The 26329-nt window shown below is 44.1% G+C and overlaps 1 protein-coding gene and 1 long non-coding RNA gene across 5 annotated transcripts in view; one reads left to right on the plus strand and one right to left on the minus strand.

The window, feature by feature from the left end:
* Nucleotides 1–528: 528 nt before the first annotated feature.
* LOC119624852 (uncharacterized) lies at nt 529–6084 on the minus strand. Its single transcript, XR_005240925.2, has 4 exons — nt 5619–6084; nt 4613–4789; nt 4287–4507; nt 529–3583 (listed from the first exon to the last, which is right to left on the minus strand). It is a non-coding gene; the product is annotated as an uncharacterized lncRNA (long non-coding RNA).
* Nucleotides 6085–6218: 134 nt separating this feature from the next.
* KHDRBS3 (KH RNA binding domain containing, signal transduction associated 3) overlaps nt 6219–26329 on the plus strand; it is a 201190-nt gene continuing 181079 nt past the window's right edge. For 3 of the 4 annotated variants that reach the window (XM_008001602.3, XM_073018370.1, XM_073018371.1), the window contains exon 1: nt 6532–6726. In XM_008001602.3, the coding sequence (XP_007999793.2) occupies nt 6639–6726 (88 nt within the window). In that variant the 5' untranslated portion in view covers nt 6532–6638. Of the gene's footprint in view, nt 6727–26329 lie in introns of all 4 variants that reach the window. The other variant, XM_073018369.1, reaches the window with a different exon arrangement.

Below are 26329 nucleotides of genomic sequence, written 5' to 3' on the forward strand. Positions count from 1 at the left end.
ATTCTGTGTCACCTTGGTATAAATCCAGACATGGTGGTGATGAGGGCTGATATTAGTGGGAAGGCTAGTGCTACGCTAGAGAGAGGCCAAAGAATGAAATTCACAGGCCTGTTCAGCGAGTCTGCAGTTGAGTCACCAACAAAAGTCAACTTTCATTTTGAGAAAAAATGTTTTCTTGTAATTCAATGATCTAACTTAAGTCCACAATCTCAGCTTTATGTCCATTCTTTTTCCACAGCCCATTTGTAAGTTTGTTTCTTCCTTTCTTAAGAAAAACACAAGCCCAAGCTGGCATTTTTATATGAGACCTGGATGTCTTCACATTTGCAGTGGACACGAAACACTTTATCACCCCCTCGGTAGCTTTTTGGATACTAAGGCTAACTTGCCACTGACAGAAATATTTTGTTTCTGATTATTTTGCCAAACTGAGGTATGTGCGGTTTTGCTGTAAAACATTCTACTAATGTGGACAGAATTGTTTTGTGTGTATCTCTATGCATCCTGACAAGAAATAGTGGGCTAGGAGATGGACACAGATATTTTTACTACTGTGGCAATAATGTTTTACATTTCGACAGCGCTTTCCAAATCACAGCATCTTCCAAAGCACTAGAGGTGGTGATAACTTGATGCATTGTTGAAATACAGCAAGTACTTTGGCACTCCAGCATCACATATAACCTTTTAGACCAGGAAGCAAAGGATGGAGGGTTTCTGCTGCATTGAGAAAAATAATAAAACACATTTCTGTGATGGTTATGTCCAAGAGCTTAGAGCACTTTTCAGGGTTTTCTCTGCAAATCTTTATTGTTCTCATCAGACCTCAATAAAATAGGAAAGAACAACTGCTATTAGCTACCCTTTACAAGCTCAGAAATAGGGACAGAGAAAGCTTTGGATTCTGAAAAGATTACCCAGTCAGGCAGTGATGGGGTCAGATATGGACCCTGTCACCACCTGCCTGTGTACAGGATGGCCAGCTGACCCTGGACACACCAATTCGTGTTATTTTCCATTATTACTTTTTGTAGTTATATTTGAAACAGAGAAAGACTTCACATTGAGGAACATCCCTCCTTTAAGCTTGTCTTATTGTTATCTCTCTGTCCTCCCATACATCTTTCCTTAATCTTCCTTTTGTTCTCCTGCCTTCTTTTTCTCCATCACACTTTTCTTTCTGCCCCACTTTTTCTTTGTCTTTCTCCTTTCTCACTGTCTTCCACATAAGATCATCTTTCGCCATCCTCCTTCCTAGGATGGAGTTGCAGTCCTATCTGGGGTTTCCTCCTCAAACTCAAGTGGTTATCAACCCCAACGCAAACTTTGTGGGGCATGTGTTTCCACATGTGGCCACTAGGGGGTGTGTGCACAATATCTGTGTGTGTGGTTTATTTTCATTTTTAAAAAATTTTTTTAAGCTGCAGAAAGACAGCCAGGATGGCTCGATTCTCTTGTCAAAGAAGAGAGCTGGTGAGAGAAACTGAAGTTTCCATCCACCAAATACTGAGGAGGGTATAGATTTGCAGGGCAGATGGATATAGACAGAAAAACAGGTGTCTTCAGGTATGTGAGTGACTGCGATTGAAGGTCTGATTCTACCCATCCTCACAATGGGTGGAGTGTGTGTGTGTGTGTGTGTGTGTGTGTGTGTATGCATGCAAGCATGTGTCCAATTCTCCACTTACTACCTCTGGGTCACTTAAACCTTCTGAGTAACAGTTTCCTTATCTCTAAAAAGTGGTGGCTTGTGACTACCTGAATGCAGGAAGATTTTGGAGCTTGTTTGAGTAAAATACAAGGGAGCCACTCACAGACCAACTAGTCCTTGGTGAAGGCACTCCAGATCCACACAGGGCTTTGAACTGTGTGAAGCCTCCAAACTTTGAAGAGTTGCTTTGTGTCCTCCCCAACTTGTGTCAAGGCTTTTCAGCCACAGTTACAAGGTTTGAAAAAGTATTTCCTGCTGTAACTGACTGGAGTCAGGGTTCAGAGTGAACACTCTTGGTGTCTTTCTCCCTGATACATAAAGGACTGATTTCTAGGTAAGGATGTGCCATCTTTTGGTGCCTGTCTTACATGACAAATGCATTGGCCTCAGATGGCTGGGTAGCAGTGCTGTTCTGGGACTGCATTTTAGGAGACACAGATCCAGAATGAATGCTGAGTGCTTGCTGTGAACTGACCTCTGGACCAGGCACTGGGGCTGGGCAGCTGAGCAGGCTCTGAGGACAGTGTGAAGGCAAAGGGGTCCACAGATGACCAGGACCAGATGTGTCAAGTGTGAACAGGAGCACAAACAATGCTACTGGAGCGGAGAGGATGGAGAATGGAAAAGCTTTAAAATGCATGTGGTGCCTATGTGAGCTTAATCCTTCAGTTTCAACCTCAAAATGATCTTGTGAGGAGGACAGTAAGCAGGGCAGCTGGGGCCAAGCTGAGGTCTCTCTGGCCTTTGGTGCAGTTGGATTAGGATTTCACAGTACGGCATTGCAGAGGTTTGGAGTAACTGGGATAGGATTCACCTTCTTAAACAAAAGGAAGAGGAAGCTTGTAGTGTGAGCAGCTGTCCTGTGCAAATATGAAAACTTCCTCACACACACTCCCTACATTTTGTGTCTCCTCTGATGACACTGAGTTGCTGCAGCTGTTTGACTTATTATAGTTAGTGTCATAAAGGCCAGGGACTTGTCTGTCTCTCCCCAGGAGTCAGTCAGTGGGGGAAGAGGAGGCAGGTGTGGATTCTGGCGGACAGTGCCATGGTGGTGGGCTGGGGCCACAGGGACTTGCTGTGTTTTCTGAGATGACCCAGTGTCACTGGGTGGGGTGGGTTTGGGAAGTACCCTTTTGTCTCTGGGGCTGAGAGGCTAGTCCCAGACCTGGACGTGAGAAGAAAGAGCAGCCACAGCTCCTCATTGCAGTGCGGGGCTTCCAGTCCAGACCTGGGCGTCTGGTCAGTCTAACCACAGACTCTGCAGATGGAGTACGCAGCCCCAGTGCCCTGGCCTTACGGGCCTTTGGAGAAGTCTGTTCTGTCCATGGCTATGTCCCCGGTACCCAGAGCAGTCTCTGCCCATAGTATGTGTTCAGTGAGCACTGGTGTATTCTAGAGAGACCTCTTACGGCCTGGAAGCCGAAAGACCTGAGTGTGAGTACCACCTGCAGCTGCTTGTGGGAAAATCACCACCTTTCCCAAGACCTGATTTCTCCTTTTCAAAAGGGTCAGAGGGTTAGTGCCTGCAGGGCGGTGATCTCATGAAGACCAGCAGAGTGTGCAGCACGGCGTGGAGGTGCCCCACAGCCAACGGCTCCGCCAGGTTGGTGGGTGGGGACAATTTCCTGAGCATCTCACAGAGACATTCATCTCCCTCCTCCCTGGAGGACCCCGCGTGGGCACTCCCGGCGCTTGGCACCTGCCCTCTTGGAAGCTTCTCGGAGAAGGAGGGTCTGGAGCAGAAGATTCAGTGCCCTTGCTGTCAGTTTCCTAGTGCATAGCCCTCCTCCACAGCTGCTGGCGGACTGACTCTGCCAGCTCACATCAGGGAGGGATGAAGAGCCAGTCGGGCGTGTCCCAGATTGCTACCTGGGAAGGCAGAACCAGGAAGGGGGAGAAAGAAGGGTCAGAGAGTCAGGTGGGCCTGGGATCCCCGCTGACAGCTGTGGAGCCTTAAGCAAGGTGGTATTAAACTTCCCCAGGCCTCAGTTTCCTTCTTTGTAAGTGGTGATAAATAGAATTTTCCTTATAGGGTGTTGAGAGAGCCATAGTGAATCCGAAGTCGTAAACACAGGGCTGGCACTTAATAAAAACAGTGACTCCTCAAGGTCTGGACTGTCACCGGGGCAGATGGTCTGAATGGAAGACGCAGAGGGAGAAGAGCTGTTGAGAAGAGAGAGTCTTGGACATCCAGGCCCCATTCTTCTCTTCTGGCCTCATCCCAGACATTCTCTGTCCCCTTTTGCCCCTTTACAAGCAGCTGTCAGGGAACCCTACCATAGAATGTAAGTCCTGTGACACAGGAATATAAGCCAGAGGTGTATGCTTCCCTTCAGTTGTAAAAGGAAAAGACATTGTCCTATGAGTCCCTCCTGCTGCCCTGCAGGACTACTGGCATAACCCTGGTTTTGGGGGTGTGGACTGGGAAGCTCAGGCTCCAAGTTAATTAACCAAGCAGCATAGTGAGGTAGGTAGCAGCCAGGATGCAGCCATCCACACTCCTGCCCTTCTGGGTGAGGGTGGTTTGGGAAGTGCCCTTTTTGTCTCTGGGGCTGAGAGGCCAGTCACAGACCTGGAATTGAGAAGCGCAGCCACAAGCAGCCTACAAGTCTGATGCTGGGACCAAGTCAGAAACAGAGGTGCGGCGGTCACAGGTCCTTCACTCAGTCGGCCGGGCTGGGGCGAAGCACCATGTCCAGCAGCGAGGAGTCCACAGATGGGTGTTTGCCCAGCGTCCCTGGAGTTACAGTTGAAGCGAAGGCGAGGGAGGCTCAGAAGGCCCAGAGGATAGCCCTGCAGCAGGGAAAAACCCAAAGCAAAGATCAGCTCAGCATTTCTGATACGCGGGATGCTGTTTTGGGTATTTCATTATGAGTTAACATATTTATTCTCACGAACTTCTTATGAAATAGGTTCTGTTGTCATCTCCACTTGACGGATGAGGACCCTGAGGTGAAGAAACTTGCCCAAGGTCACAGCTAGTGAGCAGCACAGCCATGATTCCAAATCCAGGCTGCTTAATCCCAGAGGCCTTGCTTTTAACTGTGCCATTTTTCTGCTTCTTGCAAGTTGAGACTAAAGAGAGACATGAGGAAGACTCTTACTGGGGACTCTGAAAAGGCACCTTACCCGGGGAGGGGAGGAGTGGGGCCTTGAGAGTGAGGGCAATTGAGTACTGGGGCTGGGACTTAGAGCTTCCAAGATTTCTACCACCTCCCACTCCCTTCGAGGTTTGTAAAGCCACCTCCATTTGCACTGGGAGGGCGGGGGATGCCTGGGGGAGTGTGGGGATTGTCCTCAGGCCATTGGCTGAGAGTGGCATGCCACTGACTTACTCCTCCAAGAGACATTTCCAGTACCCTTCATCCCTCCCCCCTGTATGACACGCTGGGGACGTTCCCCCTCAAAAACAAAACTCAAGCTCTGTCCCTGATGTTCATGGTCTACTGAAAACAGAATTACAGCTGACTGTGAATGACCTCTGACCGAACTGGGGGGACACAGAGAAGTGACTTGCTTTGCTAGGGAGGTCCTGATAGGCTGTCCAGGGAAGGTGACATTGAGGCTGGGACTTGAGCTGGGTGTTTGAAGGCAGGAAAAACGTCAGGGCAAGGACTGAAGTCCTTGGCCTTCCTGGGGGACGTTTACTCCACATGCCTCGGGAAATATGAAAAGGCCTGGGAGCGCATTTGCTGGGGGTTGGGGGTGGGCTGAAGGGGACAGAGGGCATTGCCACCGACAGGCGGGGCGTCCCAGGGCCTCTCCCCGGGAGCGGATGAGCTCAGACGCGGCTCACTCAGCTGTGTCCAGGCACAGCCGGTTTATGACCTAAGAGAATGACAACCCAGGAGCAAGTCGGGATGACAAAGACGCCCAGAAGGACACGCGCTTTTATGTAACAGACCTCTGAGCTGGCGGATCGCAGGAGGTTGGCGCTCTGAGCTCAGGCGAGGAGAAAGTACGGCGCCCCTGCCTTACTCTCTTGTAAATACGAGGGGACAGCAACGCGACATAACTTAAAGAAGTCCACGGAGCTTTAGAGAGCAGGACGGTCCCGCTGCTTTTCCTCAGAGCGCGGCTGGGGCGAACTGGGGCGCCCTTCCCAGCTCCAGCTCGACCCTTGTCCCCTCTTCCCAGGATCACTCGCTGGGTGACCTTGGGCGAGCCACTTGACCTCTCTGAGCCCCCGTTTCCCAGTCCGTGCATCTGGAAGGCTGTAAGAGGGTCGTGGGGCTCCCCACTCGACCCTCAGGGCCAAAGGTGGGCGCCAGGCACGCGGGAGAGGCCCTTGAAGCACCCCTTCTCGCAGACGCCCCGTTAGTCCCGACGGGCACGCAGCCGAGAGCGGCCCCAGGAGGCGGCGCGCGGTGGGGCGGTGGGCGCCAGTGCGCAGGCGCGGGGCGGCGGGGCGGGGCGGGGCGGCGGGCGTGGGGCGGGGCCGGGCGGGGCGGAGCCGGGCAGGGCGGGGCCGGCGGCAAGCGCTGGGCGCTAGGCGCGGCGGCTCAGAGTGCGCGGGGAGGCGCGCGGCGTGTAGGTCGCAGCTGTGGCTCGGGCGCTGGCAGGTGCTCGCGGGACTGGCGGGGATCGCCGTGGACTGCCTCAGGGGCGCCGAGCGCGCCGCCCGCCCTACCCGAGGGCCCGCCTAACCGCGCCGCCCGCGCCCGCTCCTCCTCTGCCCGCGCCCGGAGCGCGGGGGCCGCCGGCGCTGGGCACTCGGCGGCCACCGGGGATCGGGGCTCAGCGGCCGGTTCCCGCCCCCGTGCCGCCGCCGCCGCCTCCTCCCAGCCGACTGCCCGGCTTGGCCGCAGCCGCCGCGTCTGGCCCCCGGGTCCGCGCCGCTGGGGGCGCGGGCGGAGTCGGGGGTTGCCTGGCGCCGCCGCCCGTGCGCCTGGAGTCCACGTCCCGGGCCCGGCGGCCGGCGAGCATGGAGGAGAAGTACCTACCCGAGCTGATGGCGGAGAAGGACTCCCTGGACCCCTCCTTCACGCACGCCCTGCGCCTGGTGAACCAAGGTGAGGCGCCGGCCGTTAACTGCCGGCCGGCGGCGGTTGGGGGCCGGGTGGAAACGCGGGGGCCCGGGGGGCGCCTCCGTGCGCTCTGCTGTCAGCGGACGCGGCGGAGACGGAGGCCCGAATGGCCCCCGGGGGTGTTTGCACGGGGACCTGGGAGGCTGTGGGACACCTAGGGGAAGACCCCCATGTGAATTTTGGGGACTCGGAAAGGAAGGAGAAGGCTGGGGCGCATGGGTGAGACTTGAAGGAAATCTTTGAGGACTCGGAGACACCCAGGGGAAACTTCTGGGTAGGGGACAGCGACCATCTGGGGGCTTTGTTGGGGACGAGGTTGAATTATCTCATGGGAAGGGAGCGTGTTAGACTTGGGGAAGTAGGGTGTTTGGATTGTCTAAGGTACTGGAGAAAAAGCTGGAGGAAAATGGAAGGACTTGAGGGACTCAAATGCAGAGGAGGCGAAGGGAACAGGTGCTTGGATTGTTAGCGAAGTTTGGGGACCTTGGAAGAGGGTTGGGGTCATACCCCAGCACCTGAGAGGAGAGGAGCTCCGTGGTCCCAGGGGAGGAGCCCAGTTCACCCTCCCAGCCCTTTGTCTCTCCTGTGTCCAGGCTCCAGCAGCCCTGGCGGGGCAGTCAGCCCTCCCCGGGGTGGGGTGGGCAGCCCATGCCAAGCCTTGCAGGCTGGCCCTTGGAGAGGTCAGTAGGGGAGAGGAGGACGGCAAAAGAGCATCCTTCTGGGGGTCGTTGGGTTGGGTGGCCCTCATTGGTGGCTGGCTTGAGGTTTGGAACAGTGGTGAAGGGAATCCTTGCCGTTTTCACACGACTCCAGCCAGCTCAGGGTGTGAAAGGTCCTAGGAAGTACTGCCGGAGAGGGATACAGGGGTATCTGGAGGCACGCCTACCCGGGACCTTGTTCCCCTGGCTTTCTCCTCCTGTGGCTTCCTGAATCTGCTGGGATGCACGGTAAATTAAGCCTTCCTTCCTGGGAGCAGTCTCCTACTTTTCCTGGAATATGTGTTTCAGATGAAGATGGGTGTGGGGGCCATTGGTCTGTCTTTTCTCTGGGAAATGGCAGCAACATGATCTGGTCGGATCTGTTACCTTTTGCAGGAATTACTGTGCACTGACAGTTTGTGGTTCCCTGGATGTATCGGATCTGCTGCTCTCAGTGCTCGCCCTGGCTCTTTTATTGTTGGAAATGAAAGATGAGGCAGACATATTCTATTTGTATATAGATACCTATATTTTAAAAGAGTGACCTCCACTATTTGCCTGTTTCAGCCAGTTCTTCAGAGTAGGGTGTGTGCGTGGTCGACCGCTGATGGTAGAGAGACTCTTACTGTCTCCAAGAATTTAAGAATATTTGAATTGTTGAACAGAAATAGGCTTATGGAGCTCCCCCATTTTATTTTAATTGCAGGCTTATTTTCATTTCTTTAATAAAATGGGCTTGTGAAAAAGTAATGGGCATGCATTACTAAATAAAAGAAAAGAATTTCCTAAGTTTGATTTCTGTGCCCTCTGAACAGTTCTGCAGTTGAGTTTGTACTCCTTGCGCCTGATGATTTACATGTATCTTTTATTGCCTGCTGGGCTGTCGTCTCTGTGAAAGAAATTTCTTTGTACATTGCATGAGATCCGTGGAATTGGAAATATTGTGGACTGTGGACTCAAGTGCATTTTTCCTAATAGAGAGGCCGAATCAAAGTTAAGTTGTACTTAATTAAGGAACAGTTAAACTAAAAGTGTAGTGTGTTATCTTATTTTTAAAAGTCAGAATGATTTTCTCTGCCATGTTGCCATAGTATTGTGTTGCTAAAACGTCCAAAATTCTTTTGGATTCTGTGTTTTTACTAGTGTTAATGGCTTCCAGTTACTTGAAGCAGATATTTACTGGGGAAATGTTGCCATTTAGTGTTTTTTAGATGTTAAACTTGATAAACTTACTTTTCGTAAAAGTAATTCTTGTAAGAAGTGTATTTCTCACACGTGAAGGAAGGAGGTGGTGCTGCTCAGAAGCTTGTCTTACTGTTAGATTACTTCAGACTGAAACGTTTTTCTCTTAAATCACAGGCTGATACTCAGAATGCAAAGCTTTATCACTTAAAACATTAATTACACTCTTACGTAGGTCCAAAATTACACGTGTTTTAAATCTGAAGCTACATGATTGTGAGGAAGCTTTGATTTTAAATCCAACCGTCTTGTTATGGGCTATATGAAAGCGTTTTTTCTTCATTTCGTTCTATTTGTGTTTGCCTCTAATGCAACTGTGTTTTCAGCAGTTATTCACATTGAAGTTGGTATTTTGGCACTAAATTGTAGAGTGGGCCAGCATGGCGAACCGTAGCGTGCCATGCAATAGATACATTTTATGGTATCTCTAAACTCTAACAAGGCCTTATGTTTGCATAGTATTTTAAAGTTTCCAAGGCACTAGTTTCGTCCTCACACTTGCATTCCGGTAAGGCAGATGTTCATGTTTTCTCTTTTCAGGGAGGGAACTGAGGATCCCAGCCATCTAAGCTTGTGGGCAACTGAGATTTAATTTGAACTCTCAGGTCTTCTGTCTCTGAAGATATTGTTCTTTCTTATTTTGCCTTCCTAAAATGTTGAAATGAAATACTTCTCACTTGCTAACTTCAAACCCTGCAGAAATCAATATGATTAGTATGATTGTTTCCAACTGACAATGTATAGGAAATAATATATATCCTTTAGGAAGTTTATCCTGATTTTTCCAAAAAGTTTCTGTCTGCACTTGCCTTCTTTGCAGAAGCAAACATTTATGGTAGATTTATCTTCCAGGATTTTGATGCTGAGGCCAAGAGGCACTTTTGAATTAAAGCCCTCCTGTGACCATTATATTAGTTTAATAATCAATGAATTATGATAATGAAACAGTTTATAGATGAGGTGTAGTCGTTCTTTAAAAATTCAGTATTCGTAAAGATTGATCAACTTCCTAACTGAATTACTCTTTTTCTTTGTTGAGCTAGAATGACAATAAGAGATATACTCCTGTCTGGTATACATTGGCTTTTATGTTTTTTCCAGACTTGTGTTTCATGGTGGGCATTGATTGCTGATTTTATTTTCATTTTACAAGGATAACTAGTTCTCCTCCTCCACCTCCTAAATGAATTCGTTTCCCGAATATTTATTTATTTATTTATTTATTTGAGACGAAGTCTCACTCTGTTGCCCAGCCTGGAGTGCAGTGATGTGATGATCTAGGCTCCCCGCAACCTCTGCCTCCTGGGTTCATGTGATTCTTCTGCCTCAGCCTCCCAAGTAGCTGGGACTACAGGTGCTTGCCACCTTGCCTGGTTAATTTTTATATTTTTAGTAGAGACAGGGTTTCACTGTGTTGGCTAGGCTGGTCTCGAACTCCTGACCTCATGATCTACCTGCCTCAGCCTCCCAAAGTGCTGGGATTACAGGTGTAAGCCACCACTCGTGGCCTCTGAATTTGTTTCTCTAACAAAATTAGTGGTTAATGTTTATTTGATATTAAAACTCAGTCAAAGAAAATAGGCTTTGGGATCCCACTCCGGACCCCCACTTAGTGCCTGTAGGGTGAATTGACATTGCAGTTCTTGCCAAGGAGAGGTTAATTGGAGATGAAAGTAGTGTTGCATGTTTTATATTTGCTAGTAGGGGATGTGCTGACTCTTACTAAAGAAACATCTTTAGAAATGTCTTATGCATTATAATTTAATCCAAGTCTCTGATATTGGTTTGGATGGTTTTCAATACAAGCCAAGTAACCATTAAATAAGATTACATAATGCTGTATTTTTAATTATCTGATATAATGTATGGATTGGTGGCTGGCTCACTGCCAAGTTACATTTAGTTGTCGTTGATTACAAGAGAAAGTGGAGCAGAGGATTCAAGATTAAGGTGGTCCAGATTTGTGTCTAGGTTGATAAAAGTTTTTTGTTGGTATGTCAAAATGTTTTTTATATCAATTTCTCAAATATTACAACTCTTAGCATTACTTAGAATAAATGTGGGGGATAAAAATACATTAAGGAAGGATATTATTACTTTACTTTATATACACCTCTTTGTAATCCACAAAACCCAGTGGCTTAAAACTTGATTTTTGGGGACCCGTTTTGGAAAACATTTCGGATTTGCTTGAATGTCACAGACTTGTAAAGTGAGAGAGTAAGAATGAGAATTGCAGAATTGTATTTAGGTATGGTGCCTTCATGCTGTAGTTTGTGATTTTCTGTTTCCTCCAAAGGAGGATGTGATTATTTAGTTTTTAGTTTTGTATTGTTTTTCTTTGTGTTATCAGTTTTTTTTTGTTTTGTTTTATAAGAAAATGCAATCCCTTAGTATTAGATATGCCATGTCTTGAGTTTTATGCAGTGTATTATGATCAAAAGTGACCCAGTGATTGGGAGGTACAGGGTTTTGGTACTGAACATTAGTAACAGGCTTCTAGAGAACCTGCCATGCCGGTTATCTGTGTTGGGTCCTAGGGGTAGGGAGGAAAAACAGTCTGCACTGGTGAGAAGCTCCTGCTCTCCTCTGTGTGCGTTTGATAATGAATTTTCAGTTTGTAGATGCCCTCTTTGCTAAGGGACATCCTAGTCCTTCAAATATGCTGAACTATTTAGTGATTGGATGGCTTAGATTTACTATTAATAAATCAGCCTGTGGACATTTTTGAGGCACTTGTTGGTACTGGGTCATGTTTGTAATCTCGATCCTAGTAACAGCTCAGAGATGGAGAGGTTATTAGCCCAGGTTTTCAGTTGTAGAAACCAAGATTCTGACAACTAAAGTGACTTGCCCACGGTGACATGCTTCCAGTAATAAAATGTCAGAGTGAAGGGTCAAGCTTTGTTCTTTTACAAGTTCATTTTTCTTTTTACCATGTCCTACTGACTCTCAGAGGTCTAAAGGGCTAAGTTACTGGTCAACCTGTGGTGGTATAATTAGTGAATGACAGAAGGAGAATGAAAACCCTGGCTTTTTTTATGTGCAGTTTGTTTTTTCTCTAGCCTGTGCTGAATTGAAAGATAAATTATATAGCATCCATTTTCATACTTCATTCTTCACATTCCTGCCCTAAGATAAATCCTCTGACCTTTTTCAAAATGGGTTGGATTGCCTATTTTCTGGTGTCACTTAACACCTGGTGCTCTTAGGGTGTGATCCTCGTCACACTGCTTTGTTTGGATCTTTGTCTTTCCTGGTAAAGAGTGAGTTCCTCGGAAGGCAGGGCCTGGCCTTTCCTCTGTATCTTCAGCACCTAGCATAAGTCTCAGCACAGGGCCCTGGGAACTCCTGTCTTAATTTCAGTGTCATGTGTTAATTATCATTAAGGGTAGCAGAATCAGAAAGTATATTTGGAATTTAGCAGTCAGTAAAGAGCTTTGCTGCTATGGCTTTAGAGGACCTGAATTGGAGGTGGGGATGAAGTCATCAGTTCTGCCCGTATCAATGAAAGAAGGTTCTAAGTGAAATGCAGGGTTGAACAAGCAGAAAAACATCCCAGTGCTCTTTAAATGTGGTTGCACAGTAGGGATCCTTCTCTAGGAGATAATGAAAAGATGTTGTCAGATCTGCTTTGAATCAGATGTTTGTTTACTTTTATTCTTCAGGAAGTTAGGAAATCATTGCACTCTCATCAATTCGCTCTCCTTCTCTAAACTCCTAATGATATTTCTGATGACAGATTACAAACAGAATTTTGGAAGCCCTAGTCACATGCCAAAGAAGGTTTCTTACCTGAGAGAGTTATTCTGCAGTTTCAGATGCCGAAGGGAAACTCAGAAAGCCAGAGGAGAGATTGAAATCGCAAATTAAACGCCAACAGCAACTTTGATATCAAAAGCCCCATTTGCCTGTTGTCACCAGTCCCACTGAGTGAAGATAGAACGACTTGTATCTTCTACCAAACAATAGAAGGAGAGTGTTTCTTGGCATTGGGGGTGATGATTATTGTAAAAACCACCACATTGAGAGCTCTTCTGTGCCAGCTGCTTTCTGTGCATTCTCTCCCATCCCCACAAGATCTTGCAAGGTAGGAGGTTTTATTCCCTGCATGCCTCCTTTATTTTTTTTCAAATGAGGCCTCTAAGGCTCAAAAACGCTAAGTAACTTGCCCAGTCAAGGTGCACAGCTTGTAAGTAGTCAGGCTGAAATTTTAAATCAAGTCTGCAGTGTTTCGATAAGATACTTTAAGAAAAGAGATAAAAGGACAGAATTCAACATTGTTGTTTTTAAATAAAAGTTTCATTATAGCAGAAGCCTGTTAGGAATTTCCATTGGTGATGAATTTTTAAAAGAGGTTACTGAAAATGTGTTTTGCCAAAAACACGAGCTCACTTTTTTTCCTCCTATGCTCTCCGGCAGTGTTTTTCAGTCTTCAGTAGGCATTCAAAGTAAGGATTTTTAAATATGTATATATTTCAGTGACCAAAAAGAAAATAGAAAAGCATTCCGTATAGAAAGCAAGTGAAATTCTTGCTGGAGTTCTGTCTCTGGAAGGCGCCTCCTAGAGGTGCAGTGCTCTTTGTATTTTAATACTTTGTTTATCACAAAAACAGTTGAGAGTATGATATCAGGGATTTATAGTCAGTTTATGGTATTTTTGTGAATTCTTCGTTCTCTAAAAATAGGTTCATAAAAGAAAAAAAGGTATTCCCACAGATAATGCTTTTTGACTTTCTGGAAGGGGGGCATATGTTTAAATATACTTGCCCTGCAATTGCTATTAATAGTAGCTACCATTTATCAAGAGCCTTTTCTGGTTTACATGATTTATGTATGTTATTGCATTGAATTAGTTTAACAGTCTTAAAAGAGTAAGTCATTTTACCTTATTTTATAGATGAGAAAACTGAGATCAGGAAGGTCATTTAATTTGCCTAAATAGCTAGTAACTGGTGAATCAGGGTTCAGATCCTTGTCTGCCCAACACTATGACACTATGTAGGGCAACTGTTAGCACCAGATAGAGGTGGAAGCTTTGATTATGTCTTGTTTTTCATGTTTTACTTTTGTGGGGAATTTGGATTATGCAGCTCTTCAAATTAAATGCCTAGTGTTGGACCTGGGCGAGCAGGGCAGGTTGCATACCGTACAGAGGGCGCACAGGGGCATGGCAAAATGGCATAGGAACTTTCTGACCAGTGGTAACATCTGGTGGGTGGCATTTACTTGGGAAACAGTGTTACTCAACAAGGAATGAGCTGGTGCAGAAAGAGCCGTGTGATTAGGAGAAGTGACAGCTTTCTAGTCTGTAACCCCCTGCAAGTTACTTTATTTCTCAGAGCCTCAGTTTCCCCATCTGTGAAATTGGGGACCTTATGCCTTCTTTGTAGGGTTGCTATTTTAGACATGAGTACAGTGTCTAACACATAGTAGGTGCTTAATAAACATTACTTGCTATTTTTATAAAATGTTCTGAGACAGATGTGTGAGTATTGGCGTCACTTTTCTGATATATTGTATATAATAAAAATTCAATACATAAATCATCTACTTTCATTTCTTAGGATAATTTTATGTTGTTAGAATTATTTTAGTTTTCCAATCCAGGAAATATTGAAGGAGAAATTCAGTCTTTAGGAAGCTTCTTTCATTAATATCATGCACAAAATTAGCAGCAGCTCTGATTGATTTTTATTATGCTATTCAAGACACAGCACCTGAAGCTTAAATTAACAAATGAAGCTTCCATAAACAGTTTTATGACTGCATATCTTAAAACATGTCTGGACACCTAGCAGCCTCTCTCCACAAGCACAAGATACCTTACTCTGAATTGGTAAGCTGTAAATTTCCATAATTTTTTTACATTTCCATAATTTTTCACCAATCAGCCCCTGCTGCTATTTTAAGGATTTTAAAAGGTGTTCCTAGCATATTATTGATGTTCTTCTTTGGTATGATAAAGGGCAAGAGTATGTGAGGGCACCCTTTTAAATGTCTCTTTTCGATATATAGCTTACACTTGGGGTCACTGTTGATTTGAGCTCCCATGGGAGAAAATATAGAAATTATGACGAAGATAAGGGGCAGTTTTCATTTTCATCCTTTTTCCTTGTTCTTTCTCTACTTCGTTTGTGCGGTTTGTGCTCTGCTTTTCTTCCACTAGATGGCGCTCCACATAGCGAGGTTACCCACTTTCTTTCACACTGGTAGCTATTTCTGAACTGAAATGAGTCTTGATCAATAATATTCCTAATATCTTAAGAGGCATACTTGCTAATCAATATTTGCAGAAAGCCATGCCTTTTTTTGTAGCCACTGTTGCTGAAATGCCTAAGGGTATGCCTGGCACTGTAGCTAGGTTCTTCACACATTTCTTCATTTAATCCGTGATTACCACATGAATATAGTTTTGTTGTTCTCATTTTACAGGTAAGAAATGGAGGTTAGAGGGATTTATAACTTGTTCAAGATCACAAAGCTGACTTACATTATAGGGATCAGTGGACCCTAAAGAAAAATATACTCCAAAAGCATTAAATTAAAAGCTTTTGTCAAATAACTTGTTAGGGTAGTCTGACTGATGGTTACTGGCCATTGTAATATGTTTATTTTGGGGAAAAATTAGACTCACGGTTAATTTGCTTTGGAGTATATAAATCAAATTCTCAAATCTAATTTGTATAAGAAAGCACACAATAGTAACAAGAGATTTGTCAGTCGGTGTGGAAATTTCTGCTTCCTCTTGCCTTCTGTTTACTGACTTGAGTGGGCTGAGACTTGATGAGTACTAGGTATAAAATGTGGGAAGAATTTTGGACAAAGCCAGGCTTCCTGTTTTAGTAACTTTTAGGAGGGCTGAATACTGTTAACGAGTCCCCAGTACTTAAAAAATTTATACTTTCATTTTATGCATTTATTCAACACATATTTGTTGAATTGCTGAGTTGACCTGTGTGTTCTGGACCATGACTTTACCTCCCTGAGCCTCTATTCTCTCATCTGCACATGGCAGGCAGGACGCCACCTCAGTGGTTGTCATACATTTTAAAATAACTTTTTTAAAAGAGTATACTTAGATTGTTTGTAACAGAAAGGATAAATGCTTGAGGTGAGGGCTACTCCATTTCCCTGATGTGATTATTATGCATTGCATGCCTGTATCAGACTGTCTCATGTACCCCATAAATGTGTACACCTACTGTGTGCCCCCGCAATTAAAAATACAAATTAAAAAAGATTGAATGACAATGGTTTTGTATTTGATTAATTTCACTCTAATTTTTTAACATAGAATATATTCGTTGTATCTAAGATGAGATTATTACACATATATTTCTGTTACTCATGTATCATCTTTTACAAATGAATACTTAAATACCTTGGCATGTATTGACTAGAAATAAGGACTTTCCCTTTCATAACTGTCGTACAATGTTCCAAATTAGGAAGTTTAACAACCACACAGTGCTGTTATCTCATCTACAGTTCACATGCTGATGGCACCAGTTGTTCTGGTTTTGTCTTTTACAGGACCCAAGTCAAGATCACACATTCTGTGTAGTGTCAGGCCTCTTCAGTGTTTCAGTTCGCAGTAGCTGCTTTGTCTGCCTTTGCCTTTCGTGATAGGCTTTTTGGAAAACTATACGAAAAGCTCTACAAGGCCAGTGTTTTGTAGAATGCCTCTCCATTTAGGTTGTCTGATGTTTCCTTAAAATTAGATTTGTGTCACACACTGTCTTGGCAGGAATGCCACCGAGGTGATGGTAGGTCTTCTCAGTTCCTTGTACCCGGGCACACAATGTCCGTGTCATTATTGGTGAAAAGTTCGATCCCTTGGTTAAGGTGGTGCCAGTTTTCTCCTCTGTAAAGTTACTACTTTCATTTGGTAATTAATTAATACTTCTGTGCGGAGATACTTTGAGACTATGTAAATAAATATCCTGCTCCTCATTAAACTCTCCCTCACAAATTTTAGATCCATTAACATTTTTTACCTGAATTATTACTATGATGGTTGTAAAATGGTAATTTTCTCACAGTCATTCCATCTACATTTTTTGGTTGATATTCTACTGAAAAGGAATCTTTTCTGCTCCTTCTTTCTCCCTCTTTCTCTTTTTCAGTTGCTCTCTTCCTCTTATTCAGTCGTATCTGTCTTCTAAATTCATGCATTTTTCTTTAGTTCGGTGAGTTATAATCCTTTACTATCACTGTGTAAATTGAAGCTCAAATTGTTTAAGATTTGGCCTTTGGGAGCCCTTTGCTCTGGCTCCTGGGTCCATTTGAGAGGATCATCCCCTAGGTTGGCTTAGTATTTTTTTCATCTCTGTAACAGCAACTTGTTCCATGCTCATCTTGTTCTTGCTCTGCCCTAGCCCTCAAATGAGCCATTTTCCCCAAAGGTGCCCTGCTTTCTTTTAGTTTGGAATGTTATTTAGAAGCCAAGATCTGGAGTGCTGGTGGTCATTGCTTTCAGGCTCTTTCAGCGGACAGCTGGGAAGTAGATACCGTCTGTGGCTGTACCTTCATTGTCTTTATGCTGAACTCTACGCCTAGGGCCGCAAACTTTTTCTGTAAAGGCTGAAGAGTCAATAGTCTGTGGGCTGTGCATTCTGCTCAACCTCTGCTGTTGTAGCAGAAAGGCAGCCATAGATTGTATGTACATGAGTGAGAATAGTTGTGTTCTGATAAAACTTTATTTATAAAAACAGGCAGTGTGCTGGATTTGGCCATGGGCTGTGGTCTGCTTACCCTTCCCTGCTCTCAGCAGAGAAACTAGGGGACCAGACTTTATTACCAAATTTGGTAAAATTCATTTGTACCCGTGCTTTCCAAAATAGGGGCACAATAAAAGTTATTTGCATGAATTAATTAATGAAAATTGTGGGCTCTTTCTATTGCAAACCTCTCATGGCTCTTTTGGACATCAGTGTCTTATGACTTGTCAATTTGTTCAGGTCCTTATTTAAAGATGAGAGGCTTTTAAAAACATAATGCGCACAATATGCAAAGTAATACTGAGAAAAATGATTTTATAGACTCGTGAGGGTATTTTTCTTGTCATGATGAAATAGTTACCTTTCCTTAATGAAAGCGTATCTCAAGGCATAGCCATACTGCACACAGAGCACATGTGGCCCCTGCTTTGGTCTGGCATCGCTGCATTTTGCGTAGGCTAAGCTGAGAGGCAAGACTTCAGCACCAATCAATTGGGTGAAAAATTTCAAAATTATACCCCTTTTATTGTCTCAGAATAGATTTGTTTCTTCACAGTTTTCTTTATGTAATTTATTGCTCTAATTCATTCAGAAAAGGATTTTATTACAGCAGTGACAAATCAGGAAGTGATCTCTGATCATTCTCAGAGAAGAGTATGCCATTAGGAAGGACCACCTATTGTTTTTTGTTATTTTTTGAGGTGAGTCTCGCTTCTTCGCCCAGGCTGGAATGCAATGGTGTGATCTTGGCTCACTGCAACGTCTGCCTCCCGGGTTCGAGCAGTTCTCCTTCCTCAGCCTCCCCAGTAGGCGGGATTACAGGCATGTGCCACCATTCCCGGCTAATTTTTGTATTTTTGGTAGAGACAGGGTTTCACCCTGTTGGCCAGGCTGGTCTCAAACTCCTGACCTCAAGTGATCCGCCCGCCTTTGGCCTCCCAAAATACTGGAATCACAGGCGTGAGCCCCTGCGCCCAGCCAGGACCACCTATTGTTAATGCACAGAGACTGCCATCAAGGTGATGTTTGACACTGGAAAGAAACCAAGCGCTAGAGTACATCACAGCCGATACCAGCAGCTTGAGCGTAAAGATGGAGATTCATTCAATTTAAAGTGTCTCTGATGACTCTAAAATAAATTAAGCTTTAATTACTGCTTAAATTTTTATTTAATTTCAAAAATTCAAAAGTCGATTTTAAACCTGTTGGTGCGTAGCTTCTTTGGTGTTCAGCAGGCGATTCGTCTTACTCTCTGTGAGAAGCAGCATGAGGTTCTGCTTGCTCCTTTCTCTGGAATCCAAAGGAGTGGTTTAACGTTCTGGGTCACAAAACAATCCTGGGATCTGTGGAGTGTCCTAGTGTGCTGATAAAGGAAACCGAGCAGGCTTCTTTCCTCCCATGGCTTTTATCTTCTGCGTCTTGAAGTGCCTTATAAGGTTTTGATTTAAGAAGTTTTACTGTTTTTTTGGTTTGTTGTTTCAACGTGAAAAGTGCTAAAGTGTCTCTTTCTCTCTTAGACTCATGAGGCATGTCTCCTTTTTGACATGCTGCCCCTCGTTTGGTGTACCACCAATTCAGAACCAACAGCGATAATCCCCTGCCCTGTGTTACACGGTTTCTAATAGCTTCAGAGAATAAGGAGACAAAAAAAGAAAGTCATGCCATTGACAGTTGATTTATGTATTCTGGATTGTATTTTTCTCATCCCTTTTTCCCCCTTGGTCAGGGTTTTGCTTCTTGTTTTGCTTCTTCTTTTTCTTCCCCCCCCCGAGACAGATTCTTGCTCTGTCACCCAGGCTGGAGTGCAATGATGCGATCTCGGCTCACTGCAACCTCCACCTCCCACGTTCAAGCGATTCTCCTGCCTCAGCCTCCCAAGTAGCTGGGATTACAGGTGCCCGCCAGCAAGCCCAGCTAATTTTTGTAGTTTTAGTAGAGACGAAGTTTCACCATGTTGGCCAGACTGGTCTTGAACTCCTGAGCTCAAGCGATCTGCCTGCCTCGGCCTCTGAAAGTGCTGGGATTACAGGCATAAGCCACCCCGCCCAGCTGGGTTTTGCTTCTTAAATGGGTAAAGGATGTGTCGCTACCCGTGGAAATAGTTGACTTGAATAGCTTCAGTTTCTTCATCTGTAAAATGGTCATGAGAGAGTCTCTGTAGCATGTCTAGTGTATCTGTAGGTACTCAAAAGTTAATTAGGCGAGCAGGACAAGTTTCTTGTTTTCTTCCTTCATGGAGCCCAGCATGGAATACTAGGCGCAGAGTTGACACTCATTGTGTACTCCTTGAAATGTTAACTGAGAAGATGCGTGTGAATCCTTGGCTCACCTGTCCTAGGTCGGCACCATGTTACTTCTGATAAAAGGTCCATGGCAGAAAGTAGTCTTTTAGGTTTGGAGAGTGAACATTAAGGCAAAAGAGTAGCATAATCTATTCAGGCTTCAGACTTTTAGACCCTTTCGGGAAATCACTATTTAGACTTTTGGGGGAAACACCCCTAAGAGAAGACTGGTTGGGTGTTTGTTTCTCCACAGTCTTTCCCACTGGATTGGAGGAGTTGCTGTTATTTCTCCCCTTACTCAGTAAGGATCACATACTTGGGCTGGGCTAAGTGCTGGGATGCAGAGCAAGGTAATACTTTATTCCTGCTTAAAGAGTGTTCAGCTCAGTGGGGAAGTGGCCAAATTAAAAGACATTTATATTGTGGGGTGGAAGGGCTGTAATAAAGACAAGTGCACACGGCACTATGGTGCTGCATAGCAGCTGTTATTCCAGTTTAGTGAAGGAGTGGGGACTTGTGTGTGACTCCTCACGTAGTGGTAGAAACATCCTGGGCTCCAGACTGTGATGGAACTAATGCAGGTTTGCTTCTCAGAGTCTCTCTGTTTAGTGTTAAACCATGGCATCTCTGAACTCTCAGGGCTCCCTGTCTGGCTTACAGTGTACAGTGAATGCGTTCCTATTCTCTTCGCTCGCTCTCTGTGTGCCAGCTCCTAGTGTAGTAACGTCCACTGTGCATGCAACATTGCGTTTATCACACTGCGATCGTGATGATTGGGTGGGAGTTCTTTCTCCCATGAGAATCCAACCGCCTTACAAACAGGGAATCTGACTCATTACCTTTGTTTCCTTCTCCAGTGCTCACTGCGCGGTGCCTGGGAGATAGTGGGCACTCAGTAAATGTGTGTAGAATGAATAGCCGGTTGGTCTCAGCTTTCTCATTATGGATGACAGCAATGAATTCATTCTTTCAGAATGCAAGTGAAAGAAGATTGAAAAAGTGTTTTCTCTTTATTAGAGCTTCTGGATACTGATTTTGAGAAGAGATCTGCCATTTTTCAGATAGGTGTACTAGGAGTGTTCACTCTATGGCAATGTAGGCACTAGCCTTGACTCTGGGACTCAGAGTTAATTGGAGGTACCCCTCTGTCACGGGAGTTATTAGGCCCAGGTACATACCTTCACCGCTCTAAACTCCAGGTGTTTACTTTGTAAAACAGGCACGACACATGGTGCCTCCCAGACACATGGGGAGGATTAGTGACCTGCGTCAAGATGGTGCCTCCTAGACTCCAGACTCTAGAGAGCTGGGGCATTTATCTTTGCTGGGCCTCCAGTGCCCAGAGCTGTGCCTGAAATGCAATAGACACACTGTTTGTTGAATGGATGAGGTAAGTGAAAGCTCTTCCTAGCAGTCTTATTTGGAGGATAAGGCAAGTGCAGGAATTTGTGGAGAAATGGGACTAGAGGATTAGACAGGGACTAGAATGAAGGGCCTCACACATAGCTAAGGAGTATGGATTTTTAAGGTTCTGGATCACAGGTGAAGGATGTCATGCAGGAGAATGGCGTACTTAACTCTGTTTTAGATGGATCGTTTGTGGGTACTGAACAGGGAGGTTGAAACGTTTTGTATTATGTGAGTTCAGAATTGCATGTGGTCTTTCTGGACACCAGCCTTACTAAAATGCATTGCCCTGTATTTGAAGTTGTGGCTGAGGATGAGATCGCTCAGGGAGTGTGTGTAATCAAAAGGGAAAGGACAGGGGAGGGATCCTTGTGGCTCTATCACTATTGAAAGGTTGGGCAAAGGAAAAGAATCCCTCAGTTCTTCCTTTCCTTGCTTACTTAGGGTGACTAACTTAATAAAAAGTTTACTGAATTGTGTAAGTTACACTTAAAATTGTTTATTTGAAAAGCCTTTTTTTTTGTGATGCATTTTTTAAGTAGGAATCTTAAATAAAACTCATTACTGTCAGTGATGCTTACCTATATGCTTCCTGAGCCCTAAGCTGATTGACAATTTGGAGGAGAGACCTTTGGTACAGAGAGCTCAGCAAGTATGGTGGAGCAGCTGGTGTGTCACAGGCTCCTCCGTCCAGAAAGCTTCCTGGCTCCTCAAAGCTTCTCTTCATTGGTGACCATGTGGCTTCCAAATTGACTTCGACTTGGTTCACACTTTCTCAGCACACTTTCCGTTTAGGTGATGCGCTTTGTGTCTTCCCATCCGTACCAGCATATGCATGCCGAAATTGCTGTTTTTGTTCTGAATGTTTTTGGTTAGTCTTGCTACTTCTTCTCGTAGTGGTTAGATTTAGATCTTCATGTTCTGAATAGGAATCCTGTCACTTGATAGGGTCTAGGTCATGCCTCGGGGATACTCTGAGGATATATGTGGAGTGCAAAGACAACATTCTAGACAGGTACACACTTTTTTAATTAGTGAACTTTGGCCACAACCCTTGATGTATAAATTGCTAGATTTCCCTAGCTCCTTTCATTGCGGCTTTGGACAGGAGCAGGCTCACTTCTCTGCTTCAGGCTGCCTTTCTCTTGGGTTGCACTTCAGTTCTTATTTATTTACTTTTTTTGAGTGGAGCATAGGGGCCTCTTCCAAAATGGGTAGAGCTCAGGGATTTTCTTATTGCAATGGCCACATGGTAAAAATGGGCTGAAAAAGGAGAGTTCCAGAAGAAAAGCCCAGAAAAGGTCCCCTCTACAGAAGACAGCCTTTAAGCCTCTTGCTTACTGCATGGAAGCTCCACCTTCTTTTTTTTTTATTTTTTATTTTTTATTATTATACTTTAAGTTCTAGGGTACATGTGCATAATGTGCAGGTTTGTTACATATGTATACTTGTGCCATGTTGGTGTGCTGCACCCATCAACTCATCAGCACCCATCAACTCGTCATTTACATCAGGTATAACTCCCAATGCAATCCCTCTCCCCTCCCCCCTCCCCATAATAGGCCCCGGTGTGTGATGTTCTCCTTCCCGAGTCCAAGTGATCTCATTGTTCAGTTCCCACCTCTGAGTGAGAACATGCGGTGTTTGGTTTTCTGTCCTTGCGATAGTTTGCTGAGAATGATGGTTTCCAGCTGCATCCATGTCCCTACAAAGGACACAAACTCATCCTTTTTTATGGCTGCATAGTATTCCATGGTGTATATGTGCAACATTTTCTTAATCCAATCTGTCACTGATGGACATTTGGGTCGATTCCAAGTCTTTGCTATTGTGAATAGTGCCGCAATGAGCATACGTGTGCATGTGTCTTTATAGCAGCATGATTTATAATCCTTTGGGTATATACCCAGTAATGGGATGGCTGGGTCATATGGTACTTCTAGTTCTAGATCCTTGAGGAATCGCCATACTGTTTTCCATAATGGTTGAACTAGTTTACAATCCCACCAACAGTGTAAAAGTGTTCCTATTTCTCCACATCCTCTCCAGCACTTGTTGTTTCCTGACTTTTTAATGATTGCCATTCTAACTGGTGTGAGATGGTATCTCATTGTGGTTTTGATTTGCATTTCTCTGATGGCCAGTGATGACAAGCATTTTTTCATGTGTCTGTTGGCTGTATGCATGTCTTCTTTTGAGAAATGTCTGTTCATATCCTTTGCCCACTTTTTGATGGGTTGTTTGTTTCTTTCTTGTAAATTTGTTTGAGTTCTTTGTAGGTTCTGGATATTAGCCCTTTGTCAGATGAGTAGATTGCAAAAATTTTCTCCCATTCTGTAGGTTGCCTGTTCACTCTGATGGTAGTTTCTTTTGCTGTGCAGAAGCTCTTTAGTTTAATTAGATCCCATTTGTCAATTTTGGCTTTTGTTACCGTTGCTTTTGGTGTTTTAGACATGAAGTTCTTGCCCATGCCTATGTCCTGAATGGTGTTACCTAGGTTTTCTTCTAGGGTTTTTATGGTTTTAGGTCTAACATTTAAGTCTTTAATCCATCCTGAATTAATTTTCGTAAAAGGAGTAAGGAAAGGGTCCAGTTTCAGCTTTCTACTTATGGCTAGCCAATTTTCCCAGCACCATTGATTGATTAGAGAATCCCCTCCCCATTTCTTGTTTTTTTCAGGTTTGTCAAAGATCAGATGGCTGTAGATGTGTGGTGTTATTTCTGAGGGCTCTGTTCTGTTCCATTGGTCTATGTCTCTGTTTTGGTACCAGTACCATGCTGTTTTGGTTACTGTAACCTTGTAGTATAGTTTGAAGTCAGGTAGTGTGGTGCCTCCAGCTTTGTTCTTTTGACTTAGGATTGTCTTGGCAATACGGGCTCTTTTTTGGTTCCATATGAACTTTAAAGTAGTTTTTTCCAATTTTGTGAAGAAAGTCATTGGTAGCTTGATGGGGATGGCATTGAATCTATAAATTACCTTGGGCAGTATGGCCATTTTCACGATATTGATTCTTCCTATCCATGAGAATGGTCTGTTCTTCCATTTGTTTGTGTCCTCTTTGGTTTCACTGAGCAGTGGTTTGTAGTTCTCCTTGAAGAGGTCCTTTACATCCCTTGTAAGTTGGATTCCTAGGTATTTTATTCTCTTTGAAGCAATTGTGAATGGGAGTTCACTCATGATTTGGCTCTCTGTTTGTCTGTTACTGGTGTATAAGAATGCTTGTGATTTTTGCACATTAATTTTGTATCTTGAGACTTTGCTGAAGTTGCTTACCAGCTTAAGGAGATTTTGGACTGAGATGATGGGATTTTCTAAATATACAATCATGTCATCTGCAAACAGGGACAATTTGACTTCTTGTTTTCCTAACTGAATACCTTTGATTTCTTTCTCTTGCCTGATTGCCCTAGCCAGAACTTCCAACACTATGTTGAATAGGAGTGGTGAACGAGGGCTTTCCTGTCTTGTGCCAGTTTTCAAAGGGAATGCTTCCAGTTTTTGCCCATTCAGTATGATATTGGCTGTGGGTTTGTCATAAATAGCTCTTATTATTTTGAGATACGTCCCATCAATTCCGAGTTTATTGAGAGTTTTTAGCGTGAAGGGCTGTTGAATTTTGTCAAAGGCCTTTTCGGCATCTATTGCGATAATCATGTGGTTTTTGTCTTTGGTTCTGTTTCTATGCTGGATTACATTTATTGATTTGCGTATGTTGAACCAGCCTTGCATCCCAGGGATGAAGCCCAGTTGATCATGGTGGATAAGCTTTTTGATGCCCTGCTGGATTCGGTTTGCCAGTATTTTACTGAGGATTTTTACATCAATGTTCATTAGGGATATTGGTCTAAAATTCTCTTTTTTTGTTGTGTCTCTGCCAGGCTTTGGTATCAGGATGATGTTGGCCTCATACAATGAGTTAGGGAGGATTCCCTCTTTTTCTGTTGATTGGAATAGTTTCGGAAGGAATGGTACCAGCTCCTCCTTGTACCTCTGGTAGAATTCAGCTGTGAATCCATCTGGTCCTGGACTTTTTCTGGTTGGTAGGCTATTAATTATTGCCTCAATTTCAGAGGCTGTTATTGGTCTGTTCAGGGATTCAACTTCTTCCTGGTTTAGTCTTGGGAGAGTGTAAGTGTCCAGGAAATTATCCATTTCTTCTAGATTTTCTAGTTTGTTTGAGTAGAGGTGTTTATAGTATTCTCTGATGGTAGTTTGTATTTCTGTGGGATTGGTGGTGATATCCCCTTTATCATTTTTTATTGTGTCTATTTGATTCTTCTCTCTTCTTTATTAGTCTTGTTAGCGGTCTGTCAATTTTGTTGATCTTTTCAAAAAACCAACTCCTGGATTCATTGATTTTTTGGAGGGTTTTTTGTGTCTCTATCTCCTTCAGTTCTGTTCTGATCTTAGTTATTTCTTGCCTTCTGCTAGGAAACTACACTTTCTAGGACTCAGGCCCGGTCTGATCTTCCGGAGGAGTCGGAGGAGTCCCTGAGAATGGGCACCATTTTGCTCGCTGCTGTTGATGTTGCAGTTTTGAGAGAACAGCAGGATCCTTCTTGTCCTCTAGAGACTTGAGTCTATCACTGACATTTTTTCCGTTCCTTTGCTCATAGACCATACCAGAAATTAGTGATGTGTCCGTTCATAGTTCACAATCTCATGGTTCATTTCATTCACTTTAAAGACAATTTCTGTGTTAGTAACCTGTAAAAGACCCCTTTCCAGAAAAGTTTTGCCATCTGTTTGAAAAAAAAAAAAAAAAACTTTATAAACTTTCCCAAGTATCTGGGTTTGGATTCCTTATTTGGAGAGAAAATGTTGGCCCCAACTCATATCGTATTTACATAAAGAAGGCAGTATTTCTTCTGATTAAACCCAATCCTAATATTCACAAGAGATTTCATATCACAGACTTTACCTTGAAGCCTGACACATGCAGTATGCCTCAATTGAACCAGATGCCCAGTGGAAGTATGCAGTATGTCTTGTTTAGTTTCTAAGGATGCAGATTTCATTTGAGTTGACTCATTCTCCTAAACTCAGGTACTTCTATGCTATTTGCTATCTCTTATTTAACACTATTGCCCAAAATGTTAATGAGCCAGTTTATATTGTTTAATATTCTCTAAATTCTTTATGGCCAGGCCTTGAAATCAAGTACTCTTAAGAAGATCACTCATTCAATTTAGTCTAATAAGAAGTGATATTCTTAAGAGATTTTATTTTAGGATG

The sequence above is a fragment of the Chlorocebus sabaeus genome, chromosome 8, assembly GCF_047675955.1.
Source record: "Chlorocebus sabaeus isolate Y175 chromosome 8, mChlSab1.0.hap1, whole genome shotgun sequence".
NCBI lineage: Eukaryota > Metazoa > Chordata > Mammalia > Primates > Cercopithecidae > Chlorocebus > Chlorocebus sabaeus.